This window comes from Neomonachus schauinslandi, chromosome 1 (assembly GCF_002201575.2).
Source record: "Neomonachus schauinslandi chromosome 1, ASM220157v2, whole genome shotgun sequence".
Taxonomy (NCBI): domain Eukaryota; kingdom Metazoa; phylum Chordata; class Mammalia; order Carnivora; family Phocidae; genus Neomonachus; species Neomonachus schauinslandi.
The window spans coordinates 63,881,219-63,904,041 of NC_058403.1; the positions used below are offsets into that span (position 1 = coordinate 63,881,219).

Genomic DNA, 22,823 nt, shown 5'->3' on the forward strand with positions numbered 1-22,823 from the left:
AAACTAAAAAACATGACAGTGGGAACAGACAGGAAATGACATTTGTATATTTTTGATCTTTGGAACCATGTTAGTGTGTTTCACAGACTGAAAATATAATTTTTTTTAAAAAAAGCCAAGAAGAACAGGAGTAACATTCTAAGAAGGGATACATACAAAAACAAACGAACCAAACTGCATTTCAAAGGAATAACCTAATCACACCAAAGGAAAAAATTTTAATTAAAAAAAAAAGCAAGAAAAAGAATTAACCAAATACGTTCTAAACAAAATCTATTGTTCTGATGCAGTGATGATAAAAATGTTTAGTAAAGCACTCTGGAGTCAGAATGTGTGGATTCACTTGCCCAACTTTCCACTTGCTAACTGTGTGACCCTGGGCAAGTTAATTTATAATCTCTGTGCGTAGGTTTTCTTATCCCAATAATAACAGTACCAATCTCACAGAACTAATGATAAGGCTCAAATAAAACTACTTATGTAAAAATCTTAGTAAATCACTGAGCATATAACAAGAATTTGGAAAGCATCTGCTATCATCAACTACTAATCCAAAAAAAAAAAAAACCACTGAATGTGTGGGCACCCAGGATACACGTAATAAAAATGGAGTCCTTGTCATGAAAAAATTTGGAATTTCCTAGTTTATGAACAGTAAGTGTTCAAGGAATTTAGAACAACAAGATCCACAGGCTGGCTGGAATCATGTGAGAAATTTCATAAAGGCGCAATCTGACAAGGGTTTTTATATGTGCACAAGATTTAGATTAGCAAGAGAATGGGAGTGCTAACGGAAGCTAAATAAAAGCAATGAAGCCATAAAGACCAATATATTTCAAGGATAGTAGGAGAGAAGGCTTGGAAAGCTGAGTATCTAGAGATAAGGCAAGACTGTGGAAGTTCCTGAACACACTACTGAACTGGGCAGGCTTTATTTTCTAGACTATGAGGAACCATAGAATTGTGTGCAGGGGAAACAGTATGACCAAACTGAACTGTGGGGTTATTCTAGTGCTGGTATGCAGAAGATCAGAAGTAGAGTCTTTTTTTTTTTTTAAAGATTTTATTTATTTATTTGAGAGAGAGCACATGAGAGGGGGGAGGGTCAGAGGGAGAAGCAGACTCCCTGCCGAGCAGGGAGCCTGATGTGGGACTTGATCCAGGGACTCCAGGATCATGACCTGAGCCGAAGGCAGTCGCTTAACCAACTGAGCCACCCAGGCGCCCCAGAAGTAGAGTCTTACTAGTGGGTAAGCCAAATAATGGTAAGGGACTGACTAGAATAGTAGTGATGAAAAAGGGAAAGAAGTTACAATCATCAAGGCAGTGAGGGGGGAAAAAAAATCAATGAAGTTTGATAACAACTAGATATGAGGTATGAGAGAATAGAAAAGTCTGAATGACAAGGTGAATAACAAAATCATTAGAAGGAAAAAGCAAAAGGGAATGGGAAGGAATCATTAGAAGGAAAAAGGAAAAAGGAAAGGATTTGCATTGGGTCTTAAAAGTCAGGTCAGGATTAGACAAGAAGCCTTGCCAACCTGAGATAACAAATCAAGATCCAATGGGCATTTGGCAGCAGGGGACTAGTACTTAGGAGAGAGTGTGAGAACTGAAGACAAAAGGTATAAGAATTTTTTTTTCTAAAAAAAAAACCTCTTTAGAATGTTTGGGACATTCTAGAGAACAGAGCTAACAGACTGTGTGCTGTTTCAGAGGAGTGATCATCTCATTTATTTTTATAGGCCTTCAAGTTTGGCATGGTTGCTAGCACAGGAGAGACTCTCAGTAAAATGTTGCACAGGTAGGGAAAGTAGAGAATGGAACAGAGCTGTTTGGCTTGTTAATGGCAGAGCCTACATTAGAGCCCAGGTCTCCTGACTCTCCACTATATACCATAAAATAGAGATGACCTCTGAACCATTCATGCATAGGATCCCCTAAAGAGCTAGTGTAAGAAATGAAAATAAACTAAACTGTGGGGATGGCTGGTTTCTAGGGGTAGATGGATGGAAGACATAAGAAAATTGCAAAGAAAATCAGAGGTATTTAGGAAAAAATAAATGATAGTGTTGCATCACAGATTCAAAGGAAATTTTAAGAAAGGAAGGACAGTCAATTGTTCAAACGATCAAACACCACAGGTAGAGTTTCTCTGGTCTCCTATACCAATGAGATCCAGGTCACTTTTTAAAAGTATAAATTAAGAAATTTTAATCTACTTTCACAACATTTTAAAATCATATATCACTCAGCAGTGGTTCAAAAATATTGCAATCTTTACTGAATTTTATCTCTACAAAATACAAAACAGAAAATAAAGTCTCTATAATAAATTTGCACAGTAAATGAAATTTGAAGCAAATCTGAAGCAAAGAGAAATGAATGAAAAAAATACTTATTTACATCTATTGATAGCAATAAAATACATGAAATACCAAAGGTCTTACCTTAAATCTCTTGTCCTGTAAGACCTTCTTGATGGCAACCAGTTCTCCTGAATCACAAAGTTTGGCTTGATATACCACACCAAATGACCCATTTCCAATCACTTTAGTGTCTGTATAGCTGACTTCTTGTGGCCTATCCGGACCCTGCCCAGGAGTTGCCACCACTGTAGTCACCTTGCTGCCATCCTTGTCTCCTAAAAGAAAGAAGAGATAGAAAAATGAGAACCGTAAAGAATTAAACAGAGAAAACTGCTTAAGTATACAAAGTAAACTGCATTCTTTACTACAAATTATTTTTAAATGCTCATCTTAGTTTATCATATAGAATTACTTCAACTATTTGTTTCAATTATAAGTAATTTTTTAAACCACCATTTATTCATTGTGTAGACCAGGCATCATATTTAGTTTATATATATGACTTCATTTAATGAAAACAACAACCCCATGAGGTATATAGTACTGTTCCCATACAAAATTAATGGAAAGAATGTTAAATTTGCCCCAAGTCAAAAGTCGAATGGTGGACCCACCAGGGTGTGAATCCTTATCCAACTCTAAAGGCCCTAGTTCTTTTCTCAAGGCTTCCTTATTCTACTTGAAAATAAAATAGGTGCCACTGAACATATCTAAATATGTTGACTCTATTCAGACCACTCTGCCTTTAGAAAGAGAAGGCTTATTTCTTTTTAAGAAAATAAAATACCTCTCAGAGAAAGGTCAGATGGGGAAAAGGAATATGGAGTGTTAATTTGGGGTAAGAGATGTAAAACATAAAAGAAAAACCAAATCTATTCTGAATTGAGCCTTATTCATAGGTAGCTCACTGACGTTCTCTTGTCTCTGCCCACTCAACGGCTCTTGCCTTACCTCTGTACGTTTCCTCCCCTTCCAGTAACAATCCAGAGACTCCTCAATTCAAGCCCAAGAACCACCTCCTACTTGACTAGGCAGAGTTCATAATCATCTTGTTCTCCAAATTCTTAAACTATTCTAAACCATACTATGCTAACTAGAACCTGATTCTAAAGAGCTTTAAATTGTTCTTTCAGTGATTTCAGAATACATACAGATTCTAGTGAGTACAAGCACTGTGAAGTAGCAATTATGATTTGTGCTTCTTCTCTCTTCCCTGAGAAATCTAAAACCAATTCTCTGTACATATAAGTCCTTAGGCTCACTGACTAAACTGCACTTTTTCCTTTTTTTCCTCTTCTACTCTTCCATTATATTATTTTTATGATGCTAACTGAATTCATACTAACCTAATAAAAGAAAAAATAATGTATTTTTAACTCTAGATACCAAGCCTAGATTATGAAGTATTCATTTGTAACTCACATATAAAAGAATGAAAAATATAATAATCTCATTTTCCAATGGTTTGAGTTTTTCCCCAGTATGAAATTACCAGGTAAATGAATGCCCAAATGTTACTGGCATATTTACCCAATGTGTATAGCTCTTTTAGTTCACAGAGGTACTAATATAGACAAAAACCAATAAGCAATATCTGTGACTGATTAATTCTCCTTTTATAAGGCAGCCTTCATGACAGACACAAAAGCAATGAAAGATTCCTACTTAAGAGCTAGCTGAATTACAGGCAGTCTATATTATACATTATAGCACGGTTAACTACCTTAAATATGTATGTTTTTGATTCCAAGGTATATCACCCAACAGGTATGACAGCACAAATCCAACACCACTTGTAGAAAGATAACCCAAATCTTGTCAACACCACCCTTTTTATTCATAACAGTATTATATGTACTTGAAATGCATGCAAATCCCATACACACATATATAGCAGTTCTCAATGCTTTCAAATGATTTCTTCACATTTCACTTCCTAGTAAAATAAATCTCAAATATATTTGCAAAACCTAGTTTAATCGAATCTCAGTTCTAAATCATCATGCTCAACTCCCCAAATATTCCATTTACTTTCATTTCTGAGCATGTTAATGTTAATTACATCCTTTCAGGTTGATTATAAACCTTACTATAAGTTATTTTCTTCTTCATTTGTAAAATAAACCTATCTCTACTTGCATTATAACATTCCTCTATAAAGACAGAATCACAGTCTTCTGAACTTTAAATGAAGAGATCTAGAAAGGGTGGATTCAGAAAGAATAAAATCCAAGGTATTGAATACATTTCATCATCCAATTGCCCAAAGAAAATAAAAAACAGAATTGATTTCAACAGTCTGACTCTTCCCTAGATCATCCACCATATCACCAAAACTTATATATTTCAAGAACTATTAATAATTCCACTAAGCAAGTTGCTTGTAAAATCTCATAGGTCGGGGCGCCTGGGTGGCTCAGTCGGTTAAGCGTCTGCCTTCGGCTCAGGTCATGATCCCAGGGTCCTGGGATCGAGCCCCGCATCGGGCTCCCTGCTCAGTGGGAAGCCTGCTTCTCCCTCTCCCACTCCCCCTGCTTGTGTTCCCTCTCTCACTGTCTCTCTCTGTCAAATAAATAAATAAAATCTTAAAAAAAAAAAAATCTCATAGGTCTAATTCACAAAACAGAGCATCATTATTTTTTAATTAAAGTAACAGATTTTAAGAATGGCTGTTGCATTTCACAATTTTAATTGAAAACAAAAGCTAAGGTATAAACGAAAATCATGCTTTTCTACTGTATAACCATATGTTAATAAAGAAAACAGTCGCCACAGCTTTGTACTTGCTTCTGTAAGAGAACTTAAACAATATAAGCATGTGTAATGACTTTCCCCACTTGCCTCCCCAGTATGCGTTTCTAAAGAAACCACAGCATTTCAGAAACAGAACTTGAACCAGCTATGAAAAGCATACCATATCTGATGGATACCATCAGAACCCTGAGACTTAAAATCTCTGCATCTTCAACTACTAAGCCCAGGGAACATCTAATTGTGCTTTTTCTCATATGTAAATTATAATGCATAAACAAAATAATTCTGCAAATATATTAAAGTGGGACAGAAAGATAAACAGGTCCTACAGATGCTATCACTAGAAGATGCCCTTAAGGCCTCTTAATTTTAAATTGCGAACGGATTTGGCTAAGGATCAATCCTTTCACCCTCTTGTACATCTAGTAAAAAAGGTAGACTTACTATCTTAGCAGAAATTAAAGACTTATTCTATTCTCTTTTGAGCAGTTCAGAAACTGCTGAGAACTCTTAAAGGCTATATTTTCTACTAATATGAAATCCCTAAGTATACTAGGAATAGTTCTCAGGCTTTCTACCTCAAGCATTCTGGAATTTTTATTCAGAAATTATCAAGCTCTTCAGACTGCTTCATCATAGATCTGAAATAGCAGAGATGTAAAGAATGGCAAGATAACACTGGGAATGACCTGGCATGAGCATTAGCACATGGGACAGACAGCAGCTACTGTGCCAAGGAAAAGCATGTCACCATTTGGCATTGTAATTTGTCAACTTAGCAATAAAACAGCTGTATAAAATTTCACTCTATAAACAACCATCCAATTCATTGTTTCATCTACTCTCATAATAAATGCAGGAAGACATTATTACATTACTATGCAAATGAGGAAAGTAAAACTAAGAGTTTAACTTATCCAATATCATAAAGCTTTAAGTAGCCAGAACTCCTCACTTGCCTCATACTGCCTCTGCTATATTTTACAACCTTCCTAATACAGCTGAAAGACTTAACTTCATATACTATTGCCCCCCCACCCAAGAAGCATATAATGTAAAAAGATCAGCTCCAAAGCAGTAAGAAATAAGAGAATAAATGATAATCTGTTACAGTTTTCAGGCCTCAATCATTTACATTAATAGCTAAGGAGCTATTTCCAAAAATACTTTGGTAACCTTAGATTTTGAAACTTATCTTAAAGCAAAAACATATGGAAAACAAAAATGTAAAATAATCGATTCTGTGATGTTCAATTTAATATCTGCTACTAGAAACTGTATAATTTTGGATCTTAGCAATTGAGCATTATAAGCACTGCTCCCAACAGGCCAAAATCTTCATGAAAAGCTGGAAATCAATAAATCTGCCTCATTAAAAACAAAACAAAAAAATCACCACTCTGCCCAATACTAAATTTCCCAGAACACATGATACAGTGAGTCTCATACCAATTACAACAAAACTGTCTCCTAAAATACACTACTGTCTTGCAGGTACAACAACAAAACAATGGGAACAGCTCAGCTCCAGGAGGCCCCTTCTCCTACCAGAGGACTCCTGGGATCCTCTATTACAATTAAAATTCACTCAGGAATATAAATTTCTTATTATAACTAGAAAATAGAATTAAATCTTAAATATATAAACAAAAGACTCCTTATACAGCAATAGAAAGATGCTATGCAACAGAATAACCACTTTCTATTGAAGGTGTTAAATATAGAATTTAACTGTTTAAAAGCCTTAGACGTATCCTAAAATAATATGTGTGAGCTAGTACCCAATCTCTCAAACAAAGGTTTGTACCTTGTGAGCAACACCTTGTGGTTACATCTTCTAAGTCTTCTGAAGTCACTCCTCAAACCAATTCACCTTGAGAGGAACAAATGTTATAGTGTAACACTGACCACATCCAAATGTGGCATGAGCATCCCAAAACCAAAAGGCCACTTAAGTATGTTTAAATATTTAGGAGTTATCTGACACTGATACTCTAATTTTATATGAATGATAAATCTCATTCATACTTTAGCCATTTGATTTCGGTTTCTTAAGATTTAGAGTTGAGGAAAAGCAAGAACTACAACAGTTTTTAACTATGAGGCTTGTAGAGATGTTAACAAGATAACACAAACTGAACAAAGTCAATGACTGTCTAAATATCCTCCTTTAATTCAAGAATAACCTCTCCATTTAGAAATAACAGAAGTTAAAAGTCTGTAACAAAAGCACAGAGGAACCAGCATGCCACTGTGACTATAAGAAAGATATGAAGTATTGTTAGGAAGTTTTTTATTGTTGTTATTTTTTACCTAACAACCGTATTAGTAGGGTAAACTCACTGCCTATTGTTTCTCTATCTCAAAGAGAAATAACAGCTATTTTTATGTATATTTAACAACACCACAGCAAACACTCTATTAAAAAATATATAAATTACCCCAAAAAAATAAAAAGAACCTCATTTTGAGGCATGATTAAGACTGTCTGAAGGGGAAGGGCGCCTGGGTGGCTCAGTCGTTAAGCGCCTGCCTTCGGCTCAGGTCATGATCCTGGGGTCCTGGGATTGAGCCCCGCATTGGGCTCCCTGCTCAGCGGGAAGCCTGCTTCTCCCTCTCCCACTCCCCCTGCTTGTGTTCCTTCTCTCACTGTGTCTCTGTCAAATAAATAAAATCTTAAAAAAAAAAAAAAAAGACTGTCTGAAGGGGAAACACTGACTACTGTCAAATTTTCAAGTTTTGATATCAAAGTTCAAACTCTTTATCCTAAGTAACTGGCTAAGGAACATCTATTAAGGCAAGACGTTTTCCCCAAATAAACAAGACAGTTTAAAAACATGAAAACAACTTAAAAATAAGCAAAATCATAATATATAAAAAGTAAGGAACTGAGGTCCAGAGAATGAGAGGTAGACAAATTAAAAAATAAACTTATTCTTGTCATGAAATAGGGACTCTAAGACCCGGAAGCTCTAGCCAGAGTGCATCTGCTCACAACCCTAGAGCAAGACTTGGAAGAAAGAAAGAAACGCCAATCAAGCAGCTAAATCAGCCAAATCAACCCCAATTATCAATAGCATGATAAAAATTTTAAGGCAATTTCTATGAAACCTTGATATGATAAAAATCTTTCTGGCAGAGCCTTTTCCCTTAGACACCATTCATCTCCACATGACTCTATGTAAAGGACTAGGAAAAATAAAACAAAAGAATTACTAAATTTCCTTTGGGGATAGGAAGAGTAAACAAAAGGAGAAGCAGAGAAAACAAAATAGACAGATGTCACACATGGGCTGACTTTTGGACATGTTTCCCTATATGCCACTTCTAGAAATAGAAAGGAAAACAGGGTGGCAAAGGATAAAGATCAGATAAAAAAAAGATTCAGGAGTCCTTAACAGCACAATAACACCGCATTTTTAATCACAGGGATATACCATACCAATGGGATTAATAAGCATAAATTCTGAAAGACCATAAAATTCCCTTTAAAAAAAAAAAATTCAATCAAGTTTTTGTGCTAGAGGCATAATGGTATTATATGGGCTCTGAAGTCTTACCAAGGTTTGAATCACATATTCTACCACTTAGTATCTATAAAATGGAGATAGTTGCTACTTCATAGGGCTGTTGTAATGATTAAATAACATAAGTTGAGCATTTTTTTTAAGTGCATGCCCCACAGAGAGTGCTCAATAAATAATAGTTTCTCTGAACTTTGAATTATTGGCCATGGAAATAGAAAAAAAACATTCCTTTGCCCTGCTATGCTCTTTCAACACTCGGTACATGCCCTACTACAGTGCTTATCACAACGTTCTATAATTATTAAGAGTCTGAGCCCCTCACTTGACTAAGGAGCTCTTAGGAAAGCTAAACATTATCTGAATCATTTGCATTTCCCTAGTGCTTACTAGCACAGGGTTCAGCACAATGCAGGTGCTCCACAAAGGTTTACTGTTGAATTTATACAGAATTATTCAAGCACAACTGTTAGGATTTGGGAACGATTTCATGCTAAACATTAAGCGGTGTGTTTACGTCTTCTTACGCTTGCCATTGATCAGATACAAATCCCCAGGAATAAGGGACATAGAATGGCTTTACCAGTAGTAAAAGAGAATGGAGGGTTTACTGGAAATATGGTGACAACATGCAGCCAAAACAAATGATCCAATTTGCTACATGTGTATTTATTTACAGGTAGCAGAATTAGTCTGTTTCATAACTATTTTCCAAATAATTCTGTTTTCTTTGAAGCATCAATATGTAGCAATGGATAAGAACTCTGAGATTTGAAGTTCACCTTCAGGGATAGAGGACACCTCTGAGGTCTGAAGTTCAATTTATATCAACTTATATGTAAGTATATTCTTTTTTAAAAGATTTATTTATTTATTTCGGGGGGTTGGGCACACACGCATGAGCAGGGGGAGGGGCAGAGGGAGAAGGAGAGAGAGAATCTCAAGCAGACTCCCCACTGAGCGCAGAGCCCAACCCAGGGATTGATTCCACCACCCTGAGATCATGACCCAAGCCAAAATCAATAGTCAGATGCTGAACTGACTGAACCACCCAGGCACCCCTTTATGTAAGTATATTCTTTGAGGACCGTTTTATAGTTTGTAAGAACCACTCACAGCAGACAGAAGAATCACTTGGGAGAGTTTACTGAAAATCAAGAATTTCACCACTAGAGAGACTCAGCAGGTATGCAGTGGGGCTCAGAAAATTGCATTTTTTAATAACCATCCCAAGTAATTCTTTTTAAAAAAATATTTATTTATTTGAGAGAGACAGAGAGGGAGAGAGCATGCATAAGTGGGAGGAGCAGGGATAGGGAGAGAGAATCTCAAGCATACTCCACACTGAGCACAGAGCCGGACATGGCCTGATCTCATGACCCTGAGATCACGACCTGAGCTGAACCAAGAGTCAGATGCATAAATGACTGCACCACTCAGGCACCCCATCCACACCCTAATTCTTAATGCAGTTCCAAGCACCATACTGTGAGAAAGAACCGTAATACCATTTAATCCCTACAACCCAATCCTGTGACATACTCAGATGATCATTTAACAAATGGAAGAAACTAAGGTGTTCAAAATGGTTTGGTAATTTACCCAAGGTAACTCCCTTCAACAAGTTGCACCAACAGGACTCAGAACTTTTAAAACCTATACCCTACTACATTACTTTTTAAAGACCATGCCATAAAAACAATACACAGGAGTTGAGGTCCTAAAATCAACTTTATTTTCAGCAAAACTGAAAATTTCAAATACTTTACAGAAGGTTCTGACACAAGTATCTATTAGATAGATAAGTTCTAATTCAAAAATCAAAAGTTCTAATTCAAAATATCCATATTCCTTTTCAACTAATTTTAATTGACTCAATTTTTTATAGTCTCTTAAAAAACAAGTTTTAGGGCGCCTGGGTGGCTCAGTCGTTAAGCGTCTGCCTTCGGCTCAGGTCATGATCCCAGGGTCCTGGGATCGAGTCCTACATCGGGCTCCCTGCTCGGCAGGAGGCCTGCTTCTCCCTCTCCCACTCCCCCTGCTTGTGTTCCTGCTCTCGCTATCTCTCTGTCAAATAAATAAAATCTTAAAAAAAAAAAAAAAAACAAGTTTTATTTTAAACCAAACAAACCAAAAACCAGAATGAACCCTGCTAATTTTCAACAGCCTGAACTTAAATATTATTTTACTTATGAACCATGTACTAGAATCAAGCATATTTTTCCTTTTTTCTAACTCTAGTGAATTGGAATAAAATCAAACCAAACCCAAAATGAATAAATATTTCACTTGGTCTTAAGCTCTCACTTGAAATAATATCAAGATGCATTTTAGAAACAGGTTTATTTCCCATGAAAGTCTAAAAGGTTTTTGAAGCATGTATGTAAAGAGCTTCAGCTTTTAGGATTTACATTAGACTCTTTAAGGTTTGGGGTGCCTGGGTGGCTTCCTCAGTTAAGGGTCTACCTTCAGCTCAGGTCTTGATCCCAGGGACCTAGGGTTGAGCCCAGTGTCAGGCTCCCTGCTCAGCGGGGAGTCTGCTTCTGCCTCTCCTTCTCCCTGCCTCCCCCCTGTGCTCTAACACACCCATGCCCCCTCTCTCTCTTAAATAAATAAAATCTTTAAAAAAAGAGAGAATCTTTTAAGTTTTAAGCATATTTACCTGTTTGATTTACAAACTTTTGCCCAATATGGGGGTGGGGGGAGTAAGCAGTATATTTAAATTTTTCTTAATGAGGAAGTTTACCATATTACCAAAAAAAATAGTATACTATACATGGATGGAAAGAGTAAACAGCAAATGCTTAGACAAAAGATATAAATACTTTAAAAAGCACAATGGCTCACTGATCCAGTGGTCACACTTCTAGCAACTTCAGTCTTGAGCAGCAACAAATCCAGAAGAAAGCCAGACAAAACTGATATATTTTATTCTAGTCTTTAAGTGAGTGTTATATTAAAATCAACACTCTACAATTTTTTTTTTTAAGATTTTATTTATTTATATGACAGAGAGAGATAGTGAGAACAGGAACACAAGCAGGGGGAGTGGGAGAGGGAGAAGCAGGCTTCCCACTGAGCAGGGAGCCCGATGTGGGACTCGATCCCAGGACCCTGGGATCATGACCTGAGCCGAAGGCAGACGCTTAACGACTGAGCCACCCAGGCGCCCTAAAATCAACACTCTACAATTTTTTTAACGAATTAGGTCTGTTTTCAGCCTACCATACACACCCCCTTCATCCTCAAAACTGCCTTCCAACAACCCAAATCCATGCAATGTAACAGCTTGCTCAGTCTTGCTTTCCTCTGAACTATGTACCAAAGTTATCCCCACCCCCAAATCCAAATTGCTTTTCCTATAGCACAGCATACAAATTTATATACATTTTTATATGCATTTTAAAGTGGAGGTTATTAATCTAAAATTTTCTGTTAAATTTCAAAACAGTGGTGGGGAGGAAAAAGGCAGGATCGGATTTATTTTCTCCCTGAAGACTTGCTTATTCTAGATTGGTCCTATATGCTTTACCAATTATAATTTAACAATAATCAATCTATCAGGGCAACAATCATGTTTATCACATGTTGGTTGCTGTAGCCCCATTTTATGTCTCATGCACACAGGTTGTAAAATATTTGTTCATTTAGGGCGCTTGGGTGGCTCAGTTGGTTGGGCAACTGCCTTCGGCTCAGGTCATGATCCCAGAGTCCTAGGATCAAGTCCCACATCGGGCTCCCTGCAAGGAGTCTGCTTCTCCCTCTGACCCTTCCCTCTCTCGTGCTCTCTCACTCTCTCTCTCAAATAAATAAATAAAATCTTAAAAAAATATATTTATCATTTATAAGTGAACGAATCTCTACAGGATTCCACTACACTTTGGAAACTGCTAAAGGTCTGAAAGTCACTAAAGTTAAGTACCTCTAACTCCTCCTCTAAGATGATACAGGACTCTGTAGTCAGCTCTCAAGAAGGTTGAGTCAAATGTAAAAAACAAATTTGACTATTTTCCCTGGGACCAACCTTGATCACCATACACCATCATCACCCATCATCATCAAAAATAACATATTTGTGAATCACTTTACAATTATAAACATGTTTACACCCATTACCTCACTTTATCCAGGCAACAGTCCTATGAGGGAGGGAGAACCAATACTAAATGGGGAAGAGAGAACTGAAGCTCAAAAGATAAGTAAAATTGCTCTAGGTTATACAGTGATATTGAAAACTACAACCCAGTTCATTCAGTTTCCAAGTTTAGTACACTTTCCAATATCTATAAAAATGGAAGCAAATCAAGCCATTTATTTCTACTTCAAAAATCAATTCACAAAAATAAGTCCAATATAGCCACATATTTTAAGTAAATGTCCTCACACCTTTTAATATGTACTGCAAAAATATCTTATACTATAAAACTAGTATAAAACTGCTTCATTTTGCCTGAGATATATGGCTCCATGAGAGACAAATAATCTAAAATGAGTAAAAGAAGAGCCGGAATTCTGAGGAAAATCAAATCAATGAACTGACAGCATACATTTAATTACCTGGACAGATGTATCAGAATACAAAGTAATAATCCACTGGTTAACAATGGCTGCTACTTTTGCAGGAATACAAGGAATGTTTCCTGATTTTATTTATTTGGCCTGGTTTATTCTAAATCGGAAATATTGGGAACTGAAAAAGCAGGAAAGCAGGATTTTTCTAATCAATAAACAAAAAAGGAATGTGAAGACTAAATCTCTCTACATCACACAGTTTTAGGAATCTCCTGTTGATTTGGCTAACCTACATTATTTTACTTTTCAGAAGTTTAAAGGTAACAGAGCATATTTGTCGAAGGAGGAGGAGGGGAGGAAGAGAAGAAGAGGAGGAAGAGGAGGAGGAGGAAAATGAGGAGGAGGAAGAAGAACTGGATTAAAAAATACTCCAAATGGGGCGTGTGAGTGGCTCAGTCAGTTAATACTCTGCCTCTGGCTCAGGTCATGATCTCAGGGTCCTGGGATAGAGCCCTGCGTCAGGCTCCCTGCTCAGCAGGGAGTCTGCTTCTCCCTCTCCCTCTACTTCCCCAGTCCTGCTTGCGAGCTCTCTCTCTCTCTATCTCAAATAAATTTTAAAAAACCTTTTAAAAAATAATAATTTAAAAATAAAGATAAATAAAAACACTCCAAATGTATATAATATTTGGGTGGTGGTTGCTGTTCTACATCACGAAAAACTAACTCTGAAATATATGCATATATAAACACCAAAATAGTTCACCGTTCTAAACAGCCTCCAAAGATACCCAGGACCAGCAACTAACCAATACGGGGATATCTAACCCAGCACATTTTCTTATCCCCTTCTCTCTCTCCCAAATCTTCATATTGTTATATTCTCTCCTCCCTTAAACTTGCATTATTCTTCTGTCAATTAAATCCACCTCAGGCAACATCCTAGGTTACTCAACCTTTTTTTTCCCCCTCAGATCTTAGAGGAAACTTTTTCTCTTTCTCTTCCCTACTCTCTTCATTCCACTCAAGAGCTAAAATAATGTAATAATAATAATAACCTTAACTACAGCTAGTAGGCAAAAGGGTAGCACTTTGGCTCTAAGAGAAAGTAAAGCTATGAGTTGAAAAGCCAACGCCACCAACCTATACCAGAAAGATCTGTCAGCCTCACATAAGTCTCTACCTATTCCTTATTTCCCTTAAATTAAATCTCTTTATCAATCAAGTACCAACACTTAGGATAATTTTTTCAAAGCTAATTTTAGGGGGGTTTAGTTTCATTTAATTACTATCCCTGCAATATTATTATTTTCTATTTTTTTCACTATAAATATGTAGATATCTGAGCTAAGTTATAAGTTATGGCTTAGGCTTTTGTAGGACAGCCTGCTTGGGAACCTCATTTTTATTCTGCATAATTAACAAAACTTTCAAAGGAAAAACATGTTCTAATTTCCAAAACAAGTGATGAACTTTTAGAAGATAATTTGTTTACAAGCTAAGATTTTTCTGTGTAATCTGGGGGGAAAATACACCTCAAATATTACATTTTAACTTATTAAACTGTTAAAGAGGTAGGGTAGCTCCTAAGAGCTTTGTAAGATCTCATTAACAATGAAAAATAAAATAGCCAGGTATGGATTCAGTCATTAATTCCATTTTTGCCAGGGGCAACACACATTTTCAAATAATGATTAATTTTTTAGCTTATAGTTATAACTATATGAGTAATGATGCTATGTTTATAGTTAATACAGAATATGCTTATGGCAAAAATATATTAAATAACATTGTCCCCACCGATTCAAATCAGTTGGACTCAAATCCATATTGGTTTTGATATTTGCCCCCTCTTCCTCCCTTTAAAAACTAGCTTAACATACCTCAATACTCTCCCTGTAAAGATGGATTTTAGAGAACCTAGCAGTACCATTCAAATAGGGCAAAGGACATGCCCTAGGCCCATCTCTCCACAGAAGAGTACTGACAGATCAACTGGGTAAATTCATAAAGCAGAGTCCACTTAGCATTTCTTCCTACAAAGCTCTGCTAGAAGAGATGCTAACTGGGCTCTGTTAAATAAAGGCCACTGGAATGACACAGTCCTACACTCACAGTGGGACTATAATAAGCCTTGGTTCCTACTGTCACTGCCTAAGAAGTATGGCTAATCCTCTTGCCAGTGGATCATAGTAGAGTATGGTGGGTACACCCCATGCCAGGGCAGAGTACTTTCCACACTGCTGACTCATCATTACTTCAAGTGAGAGAAGTCGAGAGGACTTAAAGGTAGAAACACTTTCTCTTAAAAAAGAACTTTTATGGGAAACGACATTTCTAACCTTGCCTTTTCAGATAGTCTTTATCATCTCCTACTATTACCTACTTGACCTAATGTAAACCAGGATGGGACCAGCATGAGTCAGCTAACACTGACTGCTGGCTAAATTCCTTTTTTTAACCATATCTCCAACAATGCTTCTGCAGTGTTAAAAGAAAATCAGTGGAGAAGTGAGTTCCACTTAAAATGAAAGCAAGAGAGAGAAAAGAGATGCAATCCTATACTCTCAGGACTTGTACTTTAATAAATCACTCCTATGTGGCTTTGTAAATTATTAATTCTCTCATATACATTTATGCCATGCATATTTTCTTTCTGTTTTATAAAAGTATTCTCTCATGTTAGTGGTGAATATTAGGATGACAGAAAGTTTCAAAAATCTTGAGAACAGAAAAGGAAAGAAGATACGATAGAATTTTTTGTTCAAATACATTGTCATTATTGATTAATTCATCACATGCTTAATAAGCACTATCTGTGTACCAGACTGCAAGGAACGAGAGTCACAAAAAATGAGTAAGACAAACAAGGCCCCTTCATTTATGGAGATTTCTGTTCAAAGAGAATTTATTTACTTATTAATAAAATCCAGATTCAGCATTTATTCAAAATCTGGGTTCAGTATCTCTTATAACATTAGAGAGCTGGGTACCTTACCAATTATTTTCACTAAAACCGCACTTAATCTTAACAATTCTGTGACGTGCATGAAATTACCTTCATCTCACAGATGAGGAAACCAAGGCTCCAAGAAGTTAACAGACTTATTAGAGATCACAAATTAGTAAGAAAGGCCACATTAAAACAGCTGTTCTAATTCCAAGTGTCGACTCTATCACTAATATATCAACCTGCGTCTAAGAAAAAGCCAAACAGAAAAAGATAGTAGTGGATGTCCAGATTACTAAGTTAACTTGAACTCCTGCGTAGAAATAAAAATATAAAAATCTTTAAAAATATTCTGATGTGAACCTATGCAAACAACAGGACCAAGAGTCCACTGAAAACTTTTCAAGTTGAGCTCCTCCAAGACTCCATCCAATTCTGTACAATATTCATGCTTCACAGATAAAATATATTTTAATAAAAGTTAGTTACAAAATAAATATTTGTAGAGCCATCCTATTTTCTAACCAATTTCCATTATAAAAACTGAAACTACATCCATTGAAGAGTTCTACAGTAGATACAGTTTAAGGTTGCAGAGATTTAATACAGTAAATAGTTCTATAGATCAACAAGGTCAATAGAAAGCCATCTAATCCATTACTCTTAAAGTGCCACTTTAAATTTCATCAAGAAGAAAAATATTATTTACCCTATCTTGAGACACCCCATACACATAACCCATAGTTGCACTCCTCTGTCCAAGTACCTACATTACCTAAAAGGGAGCAAAGTAAACATTAAGGGAGAAGAGAACAAATGTACCTAACAATCCAAGCACCATGACAGAGAAAAAATGGTGAACCTCAGAAGCCCATAATAGCAGCTGAACCTCACCAATTTCATTAATATATCCATCAAAGCAAGTGAAGCAACACCTTTCTGCAATTAACTGTGTTCCAAGTAGACAGTAGGATTTTTTCCGATAATTTACAAACACCCTTGGAAAACTGAATTCCAAATAAAAAAGAATATTTTAGTTGTGTTATTCGACTTCTTGCATAAATATTCCAGATAACCTGGCCAACAGTATAAGTGGACTCCAGAAATTAACCTGATACTGAGAGTCTTAAGTTTTCCAATAATAAGAAATTTCCCAGATTCATATTTCTGGGAGAGTGTAATAGATAATTCTTATGGTATCTGTCCAATAGATGTACACAAAGTCAAATTAACCACTAATTTTCTAATTTTCCAGCTTACATTTTCAACTATAAAAAGTGTTTCTACATGAATAGTTAATACACATACACCCTCCCTCTCCTCTGAAAACTTCTTTCCCCTTACACTGAGTTGAGAACCTGAATATATTCACCCAAGTATTTATTTCTCCCTAGACTAGACTGTGAAAACTCAATAAATTAGTTAGCCCAGTTAGACTATATTAAAGAGAATTACAGGGCAAGGGAGCTTATAATGAAGGATCTAGAATCTAATCAGGGTTGGGTTGCCTTAAGAAAGTGATATTTCAGTTGATATTTGAGAAGTGTGAAGGGGGCTTGGGGACAATGAGGTGGGAATAAATAATACAGGCACAGAAAAAGAAAGACATTGAAGGAGTTTAGCAAAATATTGGAATAAAAAGAAGGGTAGTCAGTCACAAAAGACCATATTATTACATGACCCTGTTTATATGAGGTCAAGAATAAGCAAATCTATGGAGACAGATGGTAACTTAGAGGTTACCTAGGGCTGGGGAGGCAGATGGGGAGGAAGTAGGGAGTGACTGCTAATGGGTTAAGATATTTCTTTGGGGGATGATGAAAATGTTCTAAAATTAGATTACGGTGATGGTTGCATAACCCTGTATATATATTAAAAGTAACCGAATTGATGGGCGCCTGGGTGGCTCAGTTGGTTGAGCGACTGCCTTCGGCTCAGGTCATGATCCTGGAGTCCCGGGATCAAGTCCCACATCGGGCTCCCTGCTCAGCAGGGAGTCTGCTTCTCCCTCTGACCCTCCTCCCTCTCATGCTCTCTGTCTCTCATTCTCTCTCTCGCAAATAAATAAAAAATCTTTAAAAAAAAAAAAAAGTAACCGAATTGAACACTTTAAATCAGTGAACTTTATGGCATGTAAATTATATTTCAATAAAGCTGTTAAAAATAAGATAAAATAAAAATGCATCCTCCCTAAAAAAGGGAGGGCTACACCTAATGTTTTTTACCCCCAAAAGCGAGTGAACCTCAGCAAAGGCAGAAAGGCCCCATCTTCCAGGTTAATGTACTAAGTGGAGAGAAGAAACAAAACCCACAAAAGTGGGAAGGACCCCTGGCTTGGTGGTGGAAAAGATGTGCAGAAAGGACTGCACTGGCTAGGGAACTTCTCTATTTACCTTCCTATCACACCCCTCAGGCTATAGAAAAGTAAATGAAAAACAACAGCCACATTCTTAGACCATAAAGATACCCAATTTATAAAGTGAAAAAGAGGAAGAACTCACTGACGGACATTATATCATAACAAAATATCTGCAAAGAGCTGCCCAATCTATAAAAAAGTCGAAAACACTGACATAAACACAACTACAGGAAAAACATGCAAAAGCCAAACCAAAAACTGTATCTGGAAGAAAACCATCTAAAGAGCAGGAAAACATTCTTTCCGAGAGTTCAGTACTACAAGAGAACTTAATAAGAACACAAAATAAATAAAACAAGAATACAAAGGCCATAAAACAATAGAAAGATTAAAAAAAAGAAAAATGTTTCGGTCCTTGTATTAGTTTCCTGTGGCTGCAGTTAACAAATTACAACAAATCGGGTTGCTTAAAACAACAGAAATTATTCTCTCACAGTCCTGGAGACCAGAAGTCTGAAATCAAGATGTTGGCAGGGCTGTACTCCTGTAGGCTGTAGGACAGAATCCATTCCTTGCCTCTTCTAGCTTCAGGTAGCTGTCCATGCTACTTGACTTGTGGCCTCATGGACGCATCATTCCAATTTCTCCCTCTGTAGTCACAGAGCCTCCTCCTGTGTGTGTCTGTTCTCTTCTATGTATCTCTTATAAGGACACCTTTCAATTGGATTTAGATCCCACCTGGATAATCCAGGATGATCTCATTTCAAAATCCTTAATTTAATTGCAATCTGCAAAAACTCTTTTTCCAAATCAGGTAACATTCACAGGTTGTTAAAACCTGACATGAATATCTTTTGGGGGGCCATTTTTAGCCTACCACAGTTCTCAATTTGTTTCTTAGCTTACCAAAACAACCAGAGATCTAATAAACTAGAAACAGTAATGGACAGAAGAGACTTGGTGAAAAATACATGCAGGGAAGAAAGGAAGTCACGGTAAAGCAGAGGGAATCAATGAAGAAACTAAAATTCCGGAGATGATAATAAATGTAGAGAACAAAGACGATTCAACATAATGATAACTACTGTTCCAAGAATGTATTTCAACACCTGAACAGAAATAGTATTCAAAGATACAAATTTCCTTGAAAATGAACAAACTGTATCTACAGGACAAAAAGATATGGTGTATACTAAAAAGAACTGACTCAGAATGACCAAAGTATCTTGGTTAAATGGATAAAAAAAGATTCTATCAGGCATCCAAAACAAAAAAACTTAATCACCTACAAGCAGGGAGGGGACATTTATGGAAAAAAAAACAGACGAAGCTTTTTTCTACCACTGTTTGGCTTATGACCTTGGGAAAGTCAAGGAACCTCCTTTCTATACCTCAATTACCCTCTGTAAACTGAAAAAACTGAATAAATATAAACTTTTATATCCCCTTTCAGCTCTGAAAATGTACAGTTCCATGGCAGCAGATAAAGAGGATAAATTTCAAACACTGGGTTTTATAGCCTAGTTCTCATTTTCCAATTTCTATTCAGTTACAGGGTGGGAAAGAAGGAACCTATTATTTTAGTCATTCTTCCCAGCCCCAAATATACCTGCCATATTTTATCTAGCAAATCAGCAAATATTTTTTTAAAAAGTAAATACAATAAAATAAAACTAGGCATTCTCAAACACAATTAGCTCATGCCAACTGAGTTATATTAGAAAGGCTTTATCAGTTTACAATTTTACTCTCCGTGTTGGAGGATTAATGTCTGAGAACTGCTAAAAATGCCTTTACATAGTTCCCAAATATCAAGCAAGGATATTAGGAAAAAAGTCACTGAAAAAAGAAGTATTAGGAACAATGATAAGGTATCTGCTGGAGCAAGAGTCATAAAAGGTAAGGTGCAGATAAGGAGAGAACTGAGTAATGGTTTTCAACATGAGCCAAAGAACCCCTGTAAGGACTTGCTTCAAGAGGGTCGCCAAGTCCATACACAAATCAACCACTGTTGGAATAGAGCAATAAATAATGTTGTGTCCACAAATATGTACAGATACATATATTCTTAAATATGAAGTCCTGTTTTATATGAGATCCTGCTTTGATTAAGTATAATTTTCCTAAAAAGCAGCAGCAGCAACAACAAACTACAAAGCCTTTCACCCAGTATTTCCCTTTCTAGGACTATAATGGGGAAAAAAAGTAATCAAAAACTAAGAAAAAATGATTGAATATTAAAATATTCAATGAAGCACTATATATATCACTAAATCGGAACCAATCTAGATGCCCAATAATAACAGAATCATTAGGTAAATATATTTCACACTGAACAAAATATTTAACAGCCATTAAAATTATATTCTCGGGGCACCTGGATGGCTCAGCCGGTTAAGCATCTGCCTTCGGCTCAGGTCATGATCTCAGGGCCCTGGGATCAAGCCCCGCGTCGGGCTCCCTGCTCAGCAGGGAGTCTGCTTCTCCCTCTCCCTCTCCCTCTGACACTCCTCCCCACTTGTGCTCTGTCTCAAATAAATAAATAAATAAATAAATAAATAAAATCTTTTAAAAAATAAAGTTTTCAAAAAATACTTAAGGAGGTTGTAAGAAAATATTCACGATATAAGATTACATGAAAAAGCAGGTTACAAACTGCTATGTATTATGTGATCCCGATTTTGAAAACAAATGCTACATAGATAAGTACACCAAAAAGTAAACAGGAGCTTTCTCTGGATAGTGAGAATACAGGTAAATTTTTATTTTCTTTTTTATATCTCTTTGTAATTTTCAAATTCTCTACAATTAAGTATATAAATTTTTTAAAGATGAATTTGCTTAAAGTTCTAAAAAGATAAGTCTTTTCATAAAAGTATTACTATAATCTAACATTTCTTCACTGGGTTCTAAAAAAATTCAAGCATGTTTAAGGTACTATTTAAAATGAAAATGAGTTGGGGCGCCTGGGTGGCTCAGTTGGTTAAGCAACTGCCTTCGGCTCAGGTCATGATCCTGGAGTCCCAGGATCGAGTCCCGCATCGGGCTCCCTGCTCAGCAGGGAGTCTGCTTCTCCCGCTCCCCCCTCTTGTGCTCTGTCTCTAAAATAAATAAATAAAATCTTTAAAAAAAATAAAATAAAATAAAATGAAAATGAGCAAATGTTTACTACCTGAATGATTTATCCTTAGTTCTAAAATTGAGCATAAAAGCATTATGAAGAAATGGATTGAGTACCTCATTCATGGTCAATGTTTATTTAAGTAAACACTGATTCTTGTACTTAATATAGAAAAGAATGACAAAATAAGCTTAATAAATCATGAATTATGATGTCTGTCTAAAAGATTTCCTATGAACCACCCTCGGACTGTTCATTTAAATCCTAAAACAGTCAAGGAGGTATTACTATTTAACGGATGAAAGAACTGAAGAGGCCAGCCCAGAGCCTCACCATATCACAAGTGGAATCTGCTAAAGGTGACTTACCTCACCAAAAACTGTTCTTCCCCCAACAAACTATTTAAAACTGTCCCACCACTAAGGCCATAGATCTCTCCAGCCTACGAAAGACTTCCAAGGACTAAATCTATTACGTCATATCTTTGTTTACCTAAGTCTTCACCAAAAATGCAAGCCTTTACCATTTGTTATCATATATTCCTCCATCTATTCTATATAGCTTTCTTACCTGAGTCAATTCCTCAACCCTACCCCTTCTAGAATGTCCTCTCAAATACCAGTCTGTAACCAGCAAATTCCACCTTCAGGCTTTAAGGAAAATGTAACTACCTCAAAGACACTACTTTCATAAACCCCACAAAGGCTAAGGTCATTCAATTCCTCCACACATCTCAAAATAATGTCCTCCTTGTTCCCTATTGCCCTTTCAGGACCTTTGGTCATCCACAACAAAAAACAAACACTCCTAATTACTTGAGGCCCTATGTTGCTTCCTATTCTACCAACTTCTTTATGTTGGAGTTTTTCTATGTTTGATCTGCCCCTTTCTCTTCTGTCTCTATACTCTCCCCCAAATTATCTTAGGCATTCCCAGAACTTTAAATATTTGGTATTTAAATTATTATCACTTGAGACCTGTTGGTTCTCCAACTTACTCCTGTAACCCAGACTATCCTTTCAACCTTCAGAGACCTCTATAATCCACGTCCCAGTTCAGAATTACACTTGTCAGGGTTCCTGGTAGCTCAATCAGTCAAGGACCAGACTCTTGGTTTTGCGATTTCAGGGTCACAAGATTGAGCCCTGTATCAGGCTCTGTGCTGGATGGAACCTGCTTAAAATTCTCTCTCCCCATCTCCCTGCCCCTCCTGCCCCTCCTGCGCTCACATATGCAC

General features: G+C 36.5%; 1 protein-coding gene across 2 annotated transcripts in view; it reads right to left on the reverse strand.

Moving 5' to 3' along the window:
* The window catches only part of GSK3B (glycogen synthase kinase 3 beta), a 207,709-nt gene that overhangs the window by 137,323 nt on the left and 47,563 nt on the right, over positions 1-22,823 (reverse strand). For both annotated transcript variants that reach the window (XM_021692732.1, XM_021692731.1), the window contains exon 2: positions 2,451-2,644. In XM_021692732.1, the coding sequence (XP_021548407.1) occupies positions 2,451-2,644 (194 nt within the window). The remainder of the gene's footprint in view (positions 1-2,450; positions 2,645-22,823) is intronic.